This window comes from Oncorhynchus tshawytscha, linkage group LG28, assembly GCF_018296145.1.
Source record: "Oncorhynchus tshawytscha isolate Ot180627B linkage group LG28, Otsh_v2.0, whole genome shotgun sequence".
Lineage (NCBI taxonomy): Eukaryota > Metazoa > Chordata > Actinopteri > Salmoniformes > Salmonidae > Oncorhynchus > Oncorhynchus tshawytscha.
In genome coordinates, this window is record NC_056456.1 from 44889326 (window position 1) to 44905147 (window position 15822).

General features: G+C 45.3%; 1 protein-coding gene across 2 annotated transcripts in view; it reads left to right on the top strand.

Moving 5' to 3' along the window:
- myom1a (myomesin 1a (skelemin)) overlaps positions 1-13894 on the top strand; it is a 78319-nt gene extending 64425 nt beyond the window's left edge. For both annotated transcript variants that reach the window (XM_042308388.1, XM_042308389.1), the window contains 7 exons: positions 1030-1068; positions 1346-1451; positions 7433-7596; positions 11956-11992; positions 12135-12157; positions 12293-12348; positions 12658-13894. In XM_042308388.1, coding sequence (XP_042164322.1) covers positions 1030-1068; positions 1346-1451; positions 7433-7596; positions 11956-11992; positions 12135-12157; positions 12293-12348; positions 12658-12915 — 683 coding nt within the window. In that variant the 3' untranslated portion in view covers positions 12916-13894. The remainder of the gene's footprint in view (positions 1-1029; positions 1069-1345; positions 1452-7432; positions 7597-11955; positions 11993-12134; positions 12158-12292; positions 12349-12657) is intronic.
- Positions 13895-15822: the final 1928 nt, after the last annotated feature.

A 15822-nucleotide genomic window follows, 5' to 3' on the forward strand; every position in this document is an offset into this window, starting at 1 on the left:
TGTGTGTAAGAGTATCCCTGGAAGTATAGTGGAAGTGTAGTTTCTAAGATGAGGCCCTCATAGCTGTATGGATCTGTGGGTGAGTAATCCTGGAATCCCTGGAAGTATAGTGGAAGTATAGTTTATAGGATGGAGTCACCCATAGCTGTATGGATCTGTGTAAAACTGCTACAGTAAGTGTATTTTTTATTTATTTGAAGGATTCTTTCTCACTGATGATACAACAGACCTTACAGTGAAATGCTTACTTTACAAGCCCTTAACCAACAATGCAGTTTTAAGAAAAATACCCCCCAAAAATAATAAATAAAAGTAACAAATAATTAAATAGCAACAATAAATTAACAATAGGGAGGCTATATACAGGGGCTACCAGTACAGAGTAAATGTGGTAATATGTACATGTAGGTACAGTTATTAAATTGCATAAAAAATAACAGAGAGCAGCGGCAGTGTAAAAGAGAGGTGGGGGGCAATGCAAATTGTCTGGGTGGCCATTTGATTAGATGTTCAGGGGTAGAAGCCTCTTGGACCTAGACTTGGCGCTCTGGTACCACTTGGCGTGTGGTAGCAGAGAGAACAGTCTATGACTAGGGTGGCTGGAGGGCCATATGTTTCAGAAGCAGTATCGCAAGCGATGATTATTGACGTTTCTAAACGTTAAAACACAGCGTCGGGATTGTAGTTCACATGAGGTAGTCATGGGCAAACTAATGGCTGGAAACTATAGAGAGAAGGCAGAATGCTGCCTGGAGTTTGAGAGCTAGGTACCACTATGTTCTAGAATACGTCTGTCATGGCTCTCCTGTGTTCTAGAACACCTTTGCCATGGCTTTACTGTGTTCTAGAACACCTTTGCCATGGCTCTACTGTGTTCTAGAACACCTCTGTCATGTTTCCATTGTGTCTTAGATAACCTCTGTCATGGCTCTACTGTGTTCTAAAATACCTATGTATCTCTCCAAGGTCAAACTTTGTCCATTACTGTGACTATTGTTGACGACTAGTAATGACTGTAATCTGTTCCAGGTTACCAAACTGTGCTAAACGAACTGTTCAGGGTGATTGGTGAGTCTCATCATCTACATGTTATTAAACAGATACACTGCATGTGGAACATTGTGTTCTATAAACCGGGTGGTTCGACCCCTCAATGCTGATTGGCTGAAGGCTGTGGTATATCAGATCATATACCATGGGTATGACCCAAAAAATATTTGTATTGTTCTAATTACGTTGGTAACCAGTTTATACCACACACCCTTGTTCCTTATTGCTTAAGTATACAATATGATAGGATAATAAACATAATTGTTCATTATTCAATCTGCGTTGTCTCCTCCAGCCAACTCATCAACTGAGATCAGTGTGAAGAGTACAGAACATGGTATCGTCCTCTACTCCTTGATCACCTATCACATGGAGGACCTCCAAGTCGGCTGGCTGCACAAGTAAGACTCTGGACCCAATGTCTCCCTACCCGAACCCTACCACAAGGAGGAGCTCGAAGTGGGCAGGCTGTAAAAGACAATCACTGCACTACCTAGTGGCTCCATAGTTCCCTACTCCACTACCTAGTGGCTCCATAGTTCCCTACTCCACTACCTAGTGGCTCCATAGTTCCCTACTCCACTACCTAGTGGCTCCATAGTTCCCTACTCCACTACCTAGTGGCTCCATAGTTCCCTACTCCACTACCTAGTGGCTCCATAGCTCCCTACTCCACTACCTAGTGGCTCCATAGCCCCTACTCCACTACCTAGTGGCTCCATAGCCCCCCCTACTCCACTACCTAGTGGCTCCATAGCCCCCTACTCCACTACCTAGTGGCTCCATAGCCCCCTACTCCACTACCTAGTGGCTCCATAGCCCCCTACTCCACTACCTAGTGGCTCCATAGCCCCCTAATACCACTACCTAGTGGCTCCATAGCCCCTAATACCACTACCTAGTGGCTCCATAGCCCCCTAATCCACTACCTAGTGGCTCCATAGCCCCCTACTCCACTACCTAGTGGCTCCATAGCCCCCTACTCCACTACCTATCTCCCTACTCCACTACCTTGCGGCTCCATAGCCCCCTACTGTACTACCTCGTGGCTCCATAGCTCCCTACTCCACTACCTAGTGGCTCCCTTCATACTCCACCACCTAGTCAAATCAAATCAAATGTATTTATATAGCCCTTTGTACATCAGCTGATATCTCAAAGTGCTGTACAGAAACCCAGCCTAAAACCCCAAACAGCAAGCAATGCAGGTGTAGAAGTACGGTGGCTAGGAAAAACTCCCTAGAAAGGCCAAAACCTAGGAAGAAACCTAGAGGCACCAGGCTATGTGGGGTGGCCAGTCCTCTTCTGGCTGTGCCGGGTGGAGATTATAACAGAACATGGCCAAGATGTTCAAATGTTCATAAATGACCAGCATGGTCCAATAATAATAATAAGGCAGAACAGTTGAAACTGGAGCAGCAGCACGGCCAGGTGGACTGGGGACAGCAAGGAGTCATCATGTCAGGTAGTCCTGAGGCATGGTCCTAGGGCTCAAGTCCTCCGAGAGAGAAAGAAAGAGAGAAAGAGAGAATTAGAGAAAGCACACTTAAATTCACACAGGACAGGAGAAGTACTCCAGATATAACAAACTGTCCCTAGCCCCCTGGCACAAACTACTGCAGCATAAATACTGGAGGCTGAGACAGGAGGGGTCAGGAGACACTGTGGCCCCATCCGAGGACACCCCCGGACAGGGCCAAACAGGAAGGATATAACCCCACCCACTTTGCCAAAGCACAGCCCCCACACCACTAGAGGGATATCTTCAACCACCAACTTACCATCCTGAGACAAGGCTGAGTATAGCCCACAAAGATCTCTGCCACGGCACAACCCAAGGGGGGGACGCCAACCCAGACAGGATGATCACATCAGTGACTCAACCCACTCAGGTGACGCACCCCTCCCAGGGACGATATGAGAGAGCCCCAGTAAGCCAGTGACTCAGCCCCTGTAATAGGTTTAGAGGCCAGTGGAAAGAGGGGAACCGGCCAGGCAGAGACAGCAAGGGCGGTTCGTTGCTCCAGAGCCTTTCCGTTCACCTTCCCACTCCTGGGCCAGACTACACTCAATCATATGACCCACTGAAGAGATGAGTCTTCAGTAAAGACTTAAAGGTTGAGACCGAGTTTGCGTCTCTGACATGGGTAGGCAGACCGTTCCATAAAAATGGAGCTCTATAGGAGAAAGCCCTGCCTCCAGCTGTTTGCTTAGAAATTCTAGGGACAATTAGGAGGCCTGCGTCTTGTGACCGTAGCGTACGTGTAGGTATGTACGGCAGGACCAAATCAGAGAGATAGGTAGGAGCAAGCCCATGTAATGCTTTGTAGGTTAGCAGTAAAACCTTGAAATCAGCCCTTGCTTTGACAGGAAGCCAGTGTAGAGAGGCTAGCACTGGAGTAATATGATCACATTTTTTGGTTCTAGTCAGGATTCTAGCAGCCGTATTTAGCACTAACTGAAGTTTATTTAGTGCTTTATCCGGGTAGCCGGAAAGTAGAGCATTGCAGTAGTCTAACCTAGAAGTGACAAAAGCATAGATTAATTTTTCTGCATCATTTTTGGACAGAAAGTTTCTGATTTTTGCAATGTTACGTAGATGGAAAAAAGCTGTCCTTGAAATGGTCTTGATATGTTCTTCACAAGAGAGATCAGGGTCCAGAGTAACGCCGAGGTCCTTCACAGATTTATTTGAGACGACTGTACAACCATTAAGATTAATTGCCAGATTCAACAGAAGATCTCTTTGTTTCTTGGGACCTAGAACAAGCATCTCTGTTTTGTCCGAGTTTAAAAGTAGAAAGTTTGCAGCCATCCACTTATGTCTGAAACACATGCTTCTAACGAGGGCAATTTTGGGGCTTCACCATGTTTCATTGAAATGTACAGCTGTGTTTCATCTGCATAGCAGTGAAAGTTAACATTATGTTTTCGAATGACATCCCCAAGAGGTAAAATATATAGTGAAAACAATAGTGGTCCTACAACGGAACCTTGAGGAACACCGAAATTTACAGTTGATTTGTCAGAGGACAAACCATTCACAGAGACAAACTGATATCTTTCCGACAGATAAGATCTAAACCGGGCCAGAACTTGTCCGTGTAGACCAATTTGGGTTTCCAATCTCTCCAAAAGAATGTGGTGATCGATGGTATCAAAAGCAGCACTAAGGTCTAGGAGCACGAGGACAGATGCAGAGCCTCGGTCTGATGCCATTAAAAGGTCATTTACCACCTTCCCAAGTGCAGTCTCAGTGCTATGATGGGGTCTAAATCCAGACTGAAGCATTTCATATACAGTGCCTTGCGAAAGTATTCGACCCCCTTGAACTTTGCGACCTTTTGCCACATTTCAGGCTTCAAACATAAAGATATAAAACTGTATTTTTGTGAAGAATCAACAACAAGTGGGACACAATCATGAAGTGGAACGACATTTATTGGATATTTCAAACTTTTTTAACAAATCAAAAACTTAAAAATTGGGCGTGCAAAATTATTCAGCCCCTTTACTTTTAGTGCAGCAAACTCTCTCCAGAAGTTCAGTGAGGATCTCTGAATGATCCAATGTTGACCTAAATGACTAATGATGATAAATACAATCCACCTGTGTGTAATCAAGTCTCCGTATAAATGCACCTGCACTGTGATAGTCTCAGAGGTCCGTTAAAAGCGCAGAGAGCATCATGAAGAACAAGGAACACACCAGGCAGGTCCGAGATACTGTTGTGAAGAAGTTTAAAGCCGGATTTGGATACAAAAAGATTTCCCAAGCTTTAAACATCCCAAGGAGCACTGTGCAAGCGATAATATTGAAATGGAAGGAGTATCAGACCACTACAAATCTACCAAGACCTGGCCGTCCCTCTAAACTTTCAGCTCATACAAGGAGAAGACTGATCAGAGATGCAGCCAAGAGGCCCATGATCACTCTGGATGAACTGCAGAGATCTACAACTGAGGTGGGAGACTCTGTCCATAGGACAACAATCAGTTGTATATTGCACAAATCTGGCCTTTATGGAAGAGTGGCAAGAAGAAAGCCATTTCTTAAAGATATCCATGAAAAGTGTAGTTTAAAGTTTGCCACAAGCCACCTGGGAGACACACCAAACATGTGGAAGAAGGTGCTCTGGTCAGATGAAACCAAAATTGAACTTTTTGGCAACAATGCAAAATGTTATGTTTGGCGTAAAAGCAACACAGCTCATCACCCTGAACACAACAACCCCACTGTCAAACATGGTGGTGGCAGCATCATGGTTTGGGCCTGCTTTTCTTCAGCAGGGACAGGGAAGATGGTTAAAATTGATGGGAAGATGGATGGAGCCAAATACAGGACCATTCTGGAAGAAAACCTGATGGAGTCTGCAAAAGACCTAAGACTGGGACGGAGATTTGTCTTCCAACAAGACAATGATCCAAAACATAAAGCAAAATCTACAATGGAATGGTTCAAAAATAAACATATCCAGGTGTTAGAATGGCCAAGTCAAAGTCCAGACCTGAATCCAATCGAGAATCTGTGGAAAGAACTGAAAACTGCTGTTCACAAATGCTCTCCATCCAACCTCACTGAGCTCGAGCTGTTTTGCAAGGAGGAATGGGAAAAAATGTCAGTCTCTCGATGTGCAAAACTGATAGAGACCTACCCCAAGCGACTTACAGCTGTAATCGCAGCAAAAGGTGGCGCTACAAAGTATTAACTTAAGGGGGCTGAATAATTTTGCACGCCCAATTTTTCAGTTTTTGATTTGTTTGAAATATCCAATAAATGTCGTTCCACTTCATGATTGTGTCCCACCTGTTGTTGATTCTTCACAAAAAAATACAGTTTTATATCTTTATGTTTGAAGCCTGAAATGTGGCAAAAGGTTGCAAAGTTCAAGGGGGCCGAATACTTTCGCAAGGCACTGTACATTGTTTGTCTTCAGGAAGGCAGTGAGTTGCTGCGCAACAGCCTTTTCAAAAAAAATTGAGAGGAATGGAAGATTCGATATAGGTCAAGGTTTGGCTTTTTCGAGAGAGGCTTTATTACTGCCACTTTTAGTGAGTTTGGTACACATCCGGTGGATAGAGAGCCGCTTATTATGTTCAACATAGGAGGGCCAAGCACAGGAAGCAGCTCTTTCAGTAGTTTAGTTGGAATAGGGTCCAGAATGCAGCTTGAAGGGTTAGAGGCCATGATTATTTTCATCATTGTGTCAAGAGATATAGTACTAAAACACTTGAGCGTCTCTCTTGATCCTAAGTCCTGGATGCTAGTGGCTCCATAGCTCCCTACATAGAGGCTCCATAGCTCCCTACTCCACTACCTAGAGGCTCCATAGCTCCCTACTCCACTACCTAGTGGCTCCATAGCTCCCTACTCCACTACCTAGTGGCTCCATAGCTCCCTACTCCACTACCTAGTGGCTCCATAGCTCCCTACTCCACTACCTAGTGGCTCCATAGCTCCCTACTCCACTACCTAGTGGCTCCATAGCTCCTACTCCACTACCTAGTGGCTCCATAGCTCCCTACTCCACTACCTAGTGGCTCCATAGCTCCCTACTCCACTACCTAGTGGCTCCATAGCTCCCTACTCCACTACCTAGTGGCTCCATAGCTCCCTACTCCACTACCTAGTGGCTCCATAGCTCCCTACTCCACTACCTAGTGGCTCCAAGGCACAACAGAGGTAGCGCACTATAGAAGAAATATGGTGACATTTCAGAGTCTTAGTGATACCTCCATCTACCTACCTCATGTCTCTGTTCCAGTGATACCTCCATCTACCTACCTCATGTCTCTGTTCCAGTGATACCTCCATCTACCTACCTCATGTCTCTGTTCCAGTGATACCTCCATCTACCTACCTCATGTCTCTGTTCCAGTGATACCTCCATCTACCTACCTCATGTCTCTGTTCCAGTGATACCTCCATCTACCTACCTCATGTCTCTGTTCCAGTGATACCTCCATCTACCTACCTCATGTCTCTGTTCCAGTGATACCTCCATCTACCTACCTCATGTCTCTGTTCCAGTGATACCTCCATCTACCTACCTCATGTCTCTGTTCCAGTGATACCTCCATCTACCTACCTCATGTCTCTGTTCCAGTGATACCTCCATCTACCTACCTCATGTCCCTGTTCCAGTGATACCTCCATCTACCTACCTCATGTCCCTGTTCCAGTGATACCTCCATCTACCTACCTCATGTCTCTGTTCCAGTGATACCTCCATCTACCTACCTCATGTCTCTGTTCCAGTGATACCTCCATCTACCTACCTCATGTCTCTGTTCCAGTGATACCTCCATGTCTACAAATCTATGGATGTATAGAGTTCTCATGTTGACTCAGTGTGTGTGTCTGTCTGTGTATCTGTCTGCAGGGAAGCAAAGATCGCCCACTCTGACAGAGTCCAGTGTGGAGTGACCGGGGAGCAGCTGTGGCTCAAGGTGAATGAGCCCACAGAGAAAGATAAGGGCAAATACACAATAAATATCTGTGACGGCAAGGACGGGGTTAAGAGGTTCTGTGACCTGTCTGGACAAGGTGAGGAACCGACACACACACACACACACACACACACACACAGAGAAATGTACAGAAACAAATTGATTGAGGAAGGAGGTTTCATCATCACATCCCCAGTCTGCTGTGTCTGACCTGTCAACCTTTTCAAGTATCTAGTGCGGGCAACTTTAATGGTGGTGGGGGCCACAAAACATAGGAACTCATCATGAGGGGCCGCAGTGGCCCACGATTCTGTGTACCCACATCCATACCTTCACCCCCCCCACATAAACCCACATCTAAACACACATCCATACCCACATCCAAACCCACATCATACACACATCTGTACCCACATCCAAACCCACATCCGTACCCACATCCGTACCCCCACCAAACCCACATCTAAACCTACATCCGTACCCACATCCATACCCACATCCAAACCCACATCCGTACCCACATCCGTACCCACATCCATACCCACATCCAAACCCACATCCGTACCCACATCCATACCCACATCTAAACCCACAACCGTACCCACATCCAAACCCACATATAAACCCACATCTGTACCGACATCCAAACCCACATCTAAACCCACATCTAAACCCACATCCGTACCCACATCCGTACCCACATCTATACCTTCATCTAAACCCACATATGAAGTTAGAGCCAGCGCAAGCATTTTGGGGGGCCTAAGTGAAATTTTGTTGGGCGACCCCGCCACTTTGCGAGCAAAACATTTTAGCGACCCCTCTCTTGACAGCAGAGCCATATTATTGGTGTGGATCGCTGGTTTCGTAGAAATCAAATGTATTTATAAAGCCCCTTTTACAACATCAGATGTCACAAAGTCCTGTACAGAAACCCAGCCGAAAACCCCAAACAGCAAGCAATGCAGATGTAGAAGCACGGTGGCTAGGAAAAACTCCCTAGAAAGGCAGGAACCTAGGAATAAACCTAGAGAGGAACCAGGCTATGAGGGATGGCCAGTCCTCTACTGTCTTTGCAGGGTGGAAATTTTAAGAGTACTCGGCCATTTAAGGCCAGATTGTTCTTCAAGATGTTCAAACGTTCATAGATGACCAGCAGGGTCAAATAATAATCACAGTGGTTATAGAGGGTGCAACAGGTCAGTACCTCAGGAGTAAATGTCAGTTGGCTTTTCATACCCGAGCATTCAGAGGTCGAGACAGCAGGTGCAGTAGAGAAAGAGATTCGAAAACAGCAGGTCCGGGACAGGTTGCACGTCCGGTGAAGAGGTCAGGGTTCCATAGCCACAGGCAGAACAGTTGAAACTGGAGCAGCAGCACAACCAGGTGGACTGGGGACAGCAAGGAGTCATCAGGCCAGGTAGTCCTGAGGCATGATCCTAGGGCTCAGGTCCTCCGGGAATTAGAGAGAACATACTTAAATTCACACAGGACACTAGATAAGAGGATTTATGCCAGATATAACAGACATATCCTAGCACCCCGGCACATAGACTATTGCAGCATAGATACAGGAGGCTGAGACAGGGGTGGGCCGACGATACCCACGACAGGGCCAACCCCTCAGGATATAACCCCACCTACTTTGCCAAAGCACAGCCCCCTCACCACTAGAGGGATATCAACAGACCACCAACTTACTACCCTGAGACAAGGCTGAGTATAGCCCACGAAGATCTCCTCCACCGCACAAGCCAGAGGGGGCGCAAAACTGGACAGGAAGATCACGTCTGACTCAACCCACTCAAGTGACTCACCCCTCCTAGGGACGGCATGGAGGAGCACTAGTAAGCCAGTGACTCAGCCCCCGTATTAGGGTCAGAGGCAGAGAATCCCAGTGGAGAGAGGAGAGCTGGCCAGGCAGAGACAGGGCTAGGGCACTGGAGCGACGAACTGCCCTTGCTAACAGGAAGCCAATGTAGAGAGGCTAGCACTGGAGTAATATGATCAACTATTTTTGGTTCTAGTCAAGATTCTAGCAGCCATGTTTAGCACTAACTGAAGTTTATTTAGCACTTCATCCGGGTAGCCGGAGAGTACAGAATTGCAGTAGTCTAATATAGTTTTTTGGGACCTAGAACTAGCATCTCTGTTTTGTTCGAGTTTAAAAGTAAAACATTTTCCGCCAATATACTTCCTTATGTCCGAAACACAGACTTCCAGGGCAGGTAATTTTGCGGCTTCACCATGTTTAATCAATGTCCGCATAGCAGTGAAAGTTGACATTGTGTTTCCGAATGACATCACCAAGAGGTAGAATATATAGTGAAAACTATAGTGGTCCTAAAACGGAACCTTGAGGAATGCCGAAACGTACAATTGATTTGGCAGAGGACAAACCATCCACAGAGACAAACTGATATCTTTCCGACAGATAAGCTCTAAACCAGGCCAGAACTTGTCAGTGTAGACCTATTACTGTTTCCTATCTCTCCAAAAGAATGTGGCGATCGACAGTGTGAAAAGCAACACTAAGGTCTAGAATCAGGACAGATGCAGAGCCTTGGTTTGACACCATTAAAAGGTAATTTACCACCTTCACGAGTGCAGTCTCAGTGCTATGATGGGGTCTAAAACCAGACCGAAGCATTTTGTGTACATTATTTGTCTTCAGGAAGGCAGTGAGTTGCAGCGCAACAGCTTTTTCTTAATGGAATGGGAGATTCGATAAAGGCCAGTAGTTTGTTTTACATTTTCCGGGTAAATGTTTGGCTTTTTCAAGAGAAGCTTTATTACTGCCACTTTTAGTAATTTTGGTACACAACCAGAGGATAAGGAGCCATTTATTATGTTCAACATAGGAGGGCCAAGCACAGGAAGCAGTTCTTTCAATAATATAGTTGGAATAGGGTCCAGTATGAAGCTTGAGGGTTTAGAGGCCATGACTATTTTTAATGAATGTGTCAAGAGATAAAGGATTAAAAAAAACTTGAGTGTCTCTATTGACCCTAGGTCCTCAGGACAACGGAGCTTTGGAGAAATTGACATATTCAAAGTGGAATCCGTAATTTGCTCTCTAATGATCATCTTTTTCATCGAAGAAGTTCATTAATTTATCACTGCTGAAGTGAAACCTATTCTCTCTTGTTGAATGAGTTAGAGCCCTGTCTATGTTCATAGATAAGATGAGAGCACCCCTCTAGCTAGGATGGAGTCCGTCACTCCTCAGCAGGCCAGGCTTGGTCCTGTTTGTGGGTGAGTCCCAGAAGGAGGGACAATTATCTACAAATTCTATATTTTGGGAGGGGCAGAAAACAGTTTTCAACCAGCAATTGAGTTCTGAGACTCTGCTGTAGAGCTCATCACTCCCCCTAACTGGGAGGGGGCCACAGACAATTTCTCGATGCCGACTTCTTTCTAGCTGATTTACACGATGAAGCTATGTTGTGCTTGGTGGCCTCTGACTGTTTCATCCTAACATCGTTGGTGCCAACGTGGATAACAATATCCCTATACTCTCTACACTCACCAGTTTTAGCTTTAGCTAGCACCATCTTCAGATTAGCCTTAACGTCGTTAGCCCTGCCCCCTGGTAAACAGTGTACGATCGCTGGATGATTATTTTTAAGTCTAATACTGTGGGTAATGGAGTCACCAATGACTAGGGTTTTCAATTTGTCAGAGCCAATGGTGGGAAGCTTTGGCGGCTCAGACCCTGTAACGGGTGGCGGAGAGACCTGAGAAGGCTCAGTGTCTGACCCCGACTCGTTGCTTAATGGCGAGAACCGGTTGAAAGTTTCTGTCGGTTGAATGAGCGACACTGCTTAAGTATGCCAATAGCATTTCTTTCCAGAAGCCTTGAGAAGATTGTCCGGCTGCGGGGACCGTGCGAGGGGATTTATACTGCTATCTGTACTTACTGGTGGCACAGATGCTGTTTCATCCTTTCCTACACTTAAATGTCCCTCGCCTAGTGATTGCATCTGAAGCTGTGCAGGCAACACATCTATCCTCATCATAAGCCAATAGTTCTCCTGTATATTATGGATACAGCGACTGCATAGGGTTAATATTAATAATATTGACACTATGCTTTTTCAGCTGGTGGAGGTCCTATAGAACCATGTCCAGTGTGAAAAAGTTCAATAAAAGGTAAATATGTTAAATGCAGAGTTTTAATAACCATTTAATCAAAAGTAAAAACCAAAACGTTTGGCAGGTAGCCAAGTTGCAACAGACAGCACAGAGACAAGTCCGGAAGTTGTAATCAACCCCAGAGTAATGAATACAACAGACTCCTGTAAACAGACTGCTCTGAATGCCATTATTTCAGCCCAGGATATGATAACTGTCTCCCAAGCTGACATTCGCGTGCTGCTTCTTTCATCTGAAGGCTGAACGCTGGGTTTAAGTGCCGTTTAGCAGCTGGTCACTAATGAGTTGTTTGTCATTGCAGCCTGGGAGGAAGCCTTCGTAGAGTTCCAGAGGCTGAAGTAAGTTCAATAACTCTACACCAGACTTTTAGCTCTCTCATTATGAAGTGTGGAACTCTTGTTCTGTCAGACAGACGGAAACAGTGGATGTAGTTGTTGTTATTCCTGACCCTGTGTCTGTCTCGCTGTCTGTCTTCCTCAGGGCTGCTGCCATTGCAGAGAGAAGTGAGTGGCTATTTATATTCTCCAATATTATGAAACATCTTCTCTGCTCTCTTCCTGCTCTGGGCTGGAGGGAGGAGGCTCTGAATGGCACACTGTGTGCCCTTGCCTGTTAACATTGATCATCCTGTATTGCAGACCGTGCCCGGGTTGTGGGAGGTCTGCCAGATGTGGTCACTATCCAGGAGGGCAAGGTAACAAGGATCTCTCAAAGGGCTTTATTGGCATGGGAACCATGTGTTTACATTGCCAAAGCAAGTCTCTCTCTAGCGCTCTCACTTCCCACATCTCTCTCTCCCTCTGTCTCTCACACTCACTATCGCTCTCTGTCTCTCACGTTCACTCTCACTTCCCACATATCTCTCTCTCACACTCACCATATCTCTCCGTCTTTCACGCTTGCTCTCACTTCCCACTTCTTCCCTCCGTGTCTGTATGTGAATATGTTTCTTAGGGAACTGTGTTTAATATTGTGCTGACATCATGCCTCCCCACTTCTCCAGTCTCTGAACCTGACAGGCAACGTGTGGGGTGACCCTGCACCCGAGGTCACCTGGATGAAGAACGACAGAGAGCTGGTGTCTGATGAACGCTACGCCCTCAAGTTTGAACACGGCAAGTTCGCCAGCATCACCATCGCGGCGGTAACCACGACCGACTCAGGGAAGTACGCACTCCTGGTGAAGAACAAGTATGGAACTGAGGCAGGAGAGTTCACTGTGTCCGTCTACATCCCAGAGGAAGAGAAGAAGAAAGAGTAGATGGGTTGGAATGGGAGGAATAGTTATAATAGGCTGAAGGATGACAGGGCGATCTCCAAAGCTCTTTACCCCAGTGCATGATGGTAAACAGAGAACAGGAGATAAAGATTTGTTCCAGTTCACCATGTCTATACTGATGTGTTGAATCTAAATGATGAACCTGGAAAGAATCATGGATTGCTCTCCATCTGTCTCTGTCAGCACTGGGATAAACAGCTGGGAGTTTCACCCTTCAGAAGGATAATAGTGTCATACTCTACTGTTGTTGTTGCTTGGTTTGTCGTCTGTGTTTGTAGATGTAAGGATGTTTGGTCCAACCAGGAGATGGTTGACTTCTCTGTCTGCTGCTTTCAGCTGTTACTCTCTTACCTGCTACAACATTACTGTGGGTTAAACTTTAGAAATACATTGTACTAAAATTTGAACTTGCCAAAATGTAGAAGTGTTAGACAACCACAACATATTACAGCAGAGGTCAGAGAAGACTGGAGGGTTGAGGAAGTAAAGGCCCAGCAGGCAGTTTGTGTAGGCATCCCAAATGGCCCCCTATACCCCAAGGGCCCTGGTCAAGTAGTGCACTGTATAGGGGACGCCTTCTCATTGTGTTTCTGTATAGCCCTGTGTCTTTAGTGTGTTTATGTGAGCCGAGCCTGAAACTGGTTCTGTCTGTCTGACACACAGCATCAGGCCTGGACACATAACACACTGACACAATGGTGTGTGTGCGCACACACACACACACACACACAAGCTTACTTCTGGTGGCATTTACTCCCAGTTTGTCCATAGAATCAGATTTGTATAGGCTGAAATGACACGGAAGGAAGGCAAAGTAGGAAGCTAAAGAAGGTGACAATGATGTCAAAGATCGCTGTGAGAGCTACCTTATAAAAGGTGTTTTTTGTTCATTGAAAATAATAACCTACTGTCCTCCTCATGACCCTTGTCTCTGTGTTAATAAAGGATCTTACTCACTGTCTCTCCTCATCTTCATACAATAGTCAATGGATGTTAGTATTGATTCTATCTACTACTGTAGCCAAGTCCACTAAGGACAGAACTGTCTGTTTGTCTAGCATAATAAGCAGGATGTTATGAATGTGAGGCAACGGAGAGCGACTGACCCTGCTCATTGAAGCCACGAAGTTCAAGGCCGACCGCGGCACTGCTGGCATTGTTTACAGAAATAGGATCCCAATTATAGTGAATGGAAGGATGGCGATCTTCATGGTCAGTCTTCGTGTAAATAAAATAAAATGTATTGAAGACAATCTTGATACCAATAAGACACCAGGGGCCTCATTCATGAAAATGTTCCTAGATTTATACTTGAACTTAGTCGTAAGATCATTTCCGATGTTGTGCTTACGTTCGATTCATAAAAGATACTGAGCAGAAAAAAACCTACGAAGCCCATTTGTAACTTATGCACCTGTGATCTATAAATCTAAAATTAACTTAAAATTGATGGCACCTGCCCTTCAGCAGTCTGATGGTACTCTCCACAACCGACCTTGTTCTGCTGTGTGCCAAATTGCAACGCATTTCCTCTGCTGTTCGGGGATCGGCATAGGAAGTGAGAAGCCAAGTCACCTAATAGGGTAGAACTGTTGTGTTACATTATTTTGCACGGTTAATAGGCTATTATATACTTGTTTTTAAAGAACTCACAGAAAAGCCACCGCCTCCACTCTCACCAGCTTCTAGACGCAGGCCTACTCTGCTGTGGCGCAGAATGAATGAGCCGTGCCGAGACCCTGGCCACTTCCAGCATACATTGAGTAGTTGCATACGGGCATCGCAGATGAACATTCAATGAATGGAAATTCTTCCTGTTAACATTTATGTGTTCATCTACAGATGGTGCGCGTAAGGCAATATGCGTGCAGTCAACTGCACCTATGACCCCTGGGAAATTAAATGAGCGGACAAACTCGGGCTTTGATACAGCCCATGAACAGGCGTGCAAATGGGAAACTAATGTATCTCGTGGACAATACATAGATTCGCTTCGATCACTTGTGGCAGGATGAGGCTGAATGATGGCTGTGATATACCCGACCTGTCACTCATTTCCCTCTGGAATGTCTCAGTAGCGAGGAATCCCAGTGTCACGATTGTTTAGAGATGGATTGGACCAAGGTGTAACGGGGTAGGCGTACATTTTATTTAAATGACACCGAAAAAACAACAAAATACAAAACGAACTTAAAGCTACATGCAGTGCAGAAAGCAACTAAACACAAACAAGATCCCACAAACTAAAAGGTGGAAAAAAGGATGCCTAAGTATGATCCCAATCAGAGACAACGATAGATAGTTGCCTCTGATTGGGAACCATACCCAGCCAACAAAGAAATAGAAAAACTAGAATGCCCACCCAAATCACACCCCGACCTAACCAAATAGAGAAATAAAAAGGCTCTCTAAGGTCAGAGCATGACACCCAGAGTGAACAGCTCACCACTCATTGAAATGGCTGTCTATGGGAAAATCAATGGAATAGCTCCGAGATTGTAGTTCCTAGGGCTTCCATCAGATGTCAATTGTCTTTAGAAAGTGTTTCAGGCTTGTTTTTTGACCAAATAATTTGTAGTATTTCTAGGTGACTCTCATTTGGACTGTAGTCTGTGGCGCGCGTGGATGAGGGCGCGCACTTCGTTATTTATCTCTGGTAATGAAGATACTATTCTCGGTCTTAAATTGTATCGTTTATTTATATATTAGGGTACCTAAGGATTGATAAGAAACATTGTTTGACTTGTTTGGACTAATTTTATTTGTAACTTTTGGGATTCATTTGAACGAGGGAAACCGGTATATTACTGAATCACGCGTGCCAACTAAACTGGATTTTTTTGGGATATAAACATCGAACAAAACGACCATTTGTTATGTAGCTGGGAC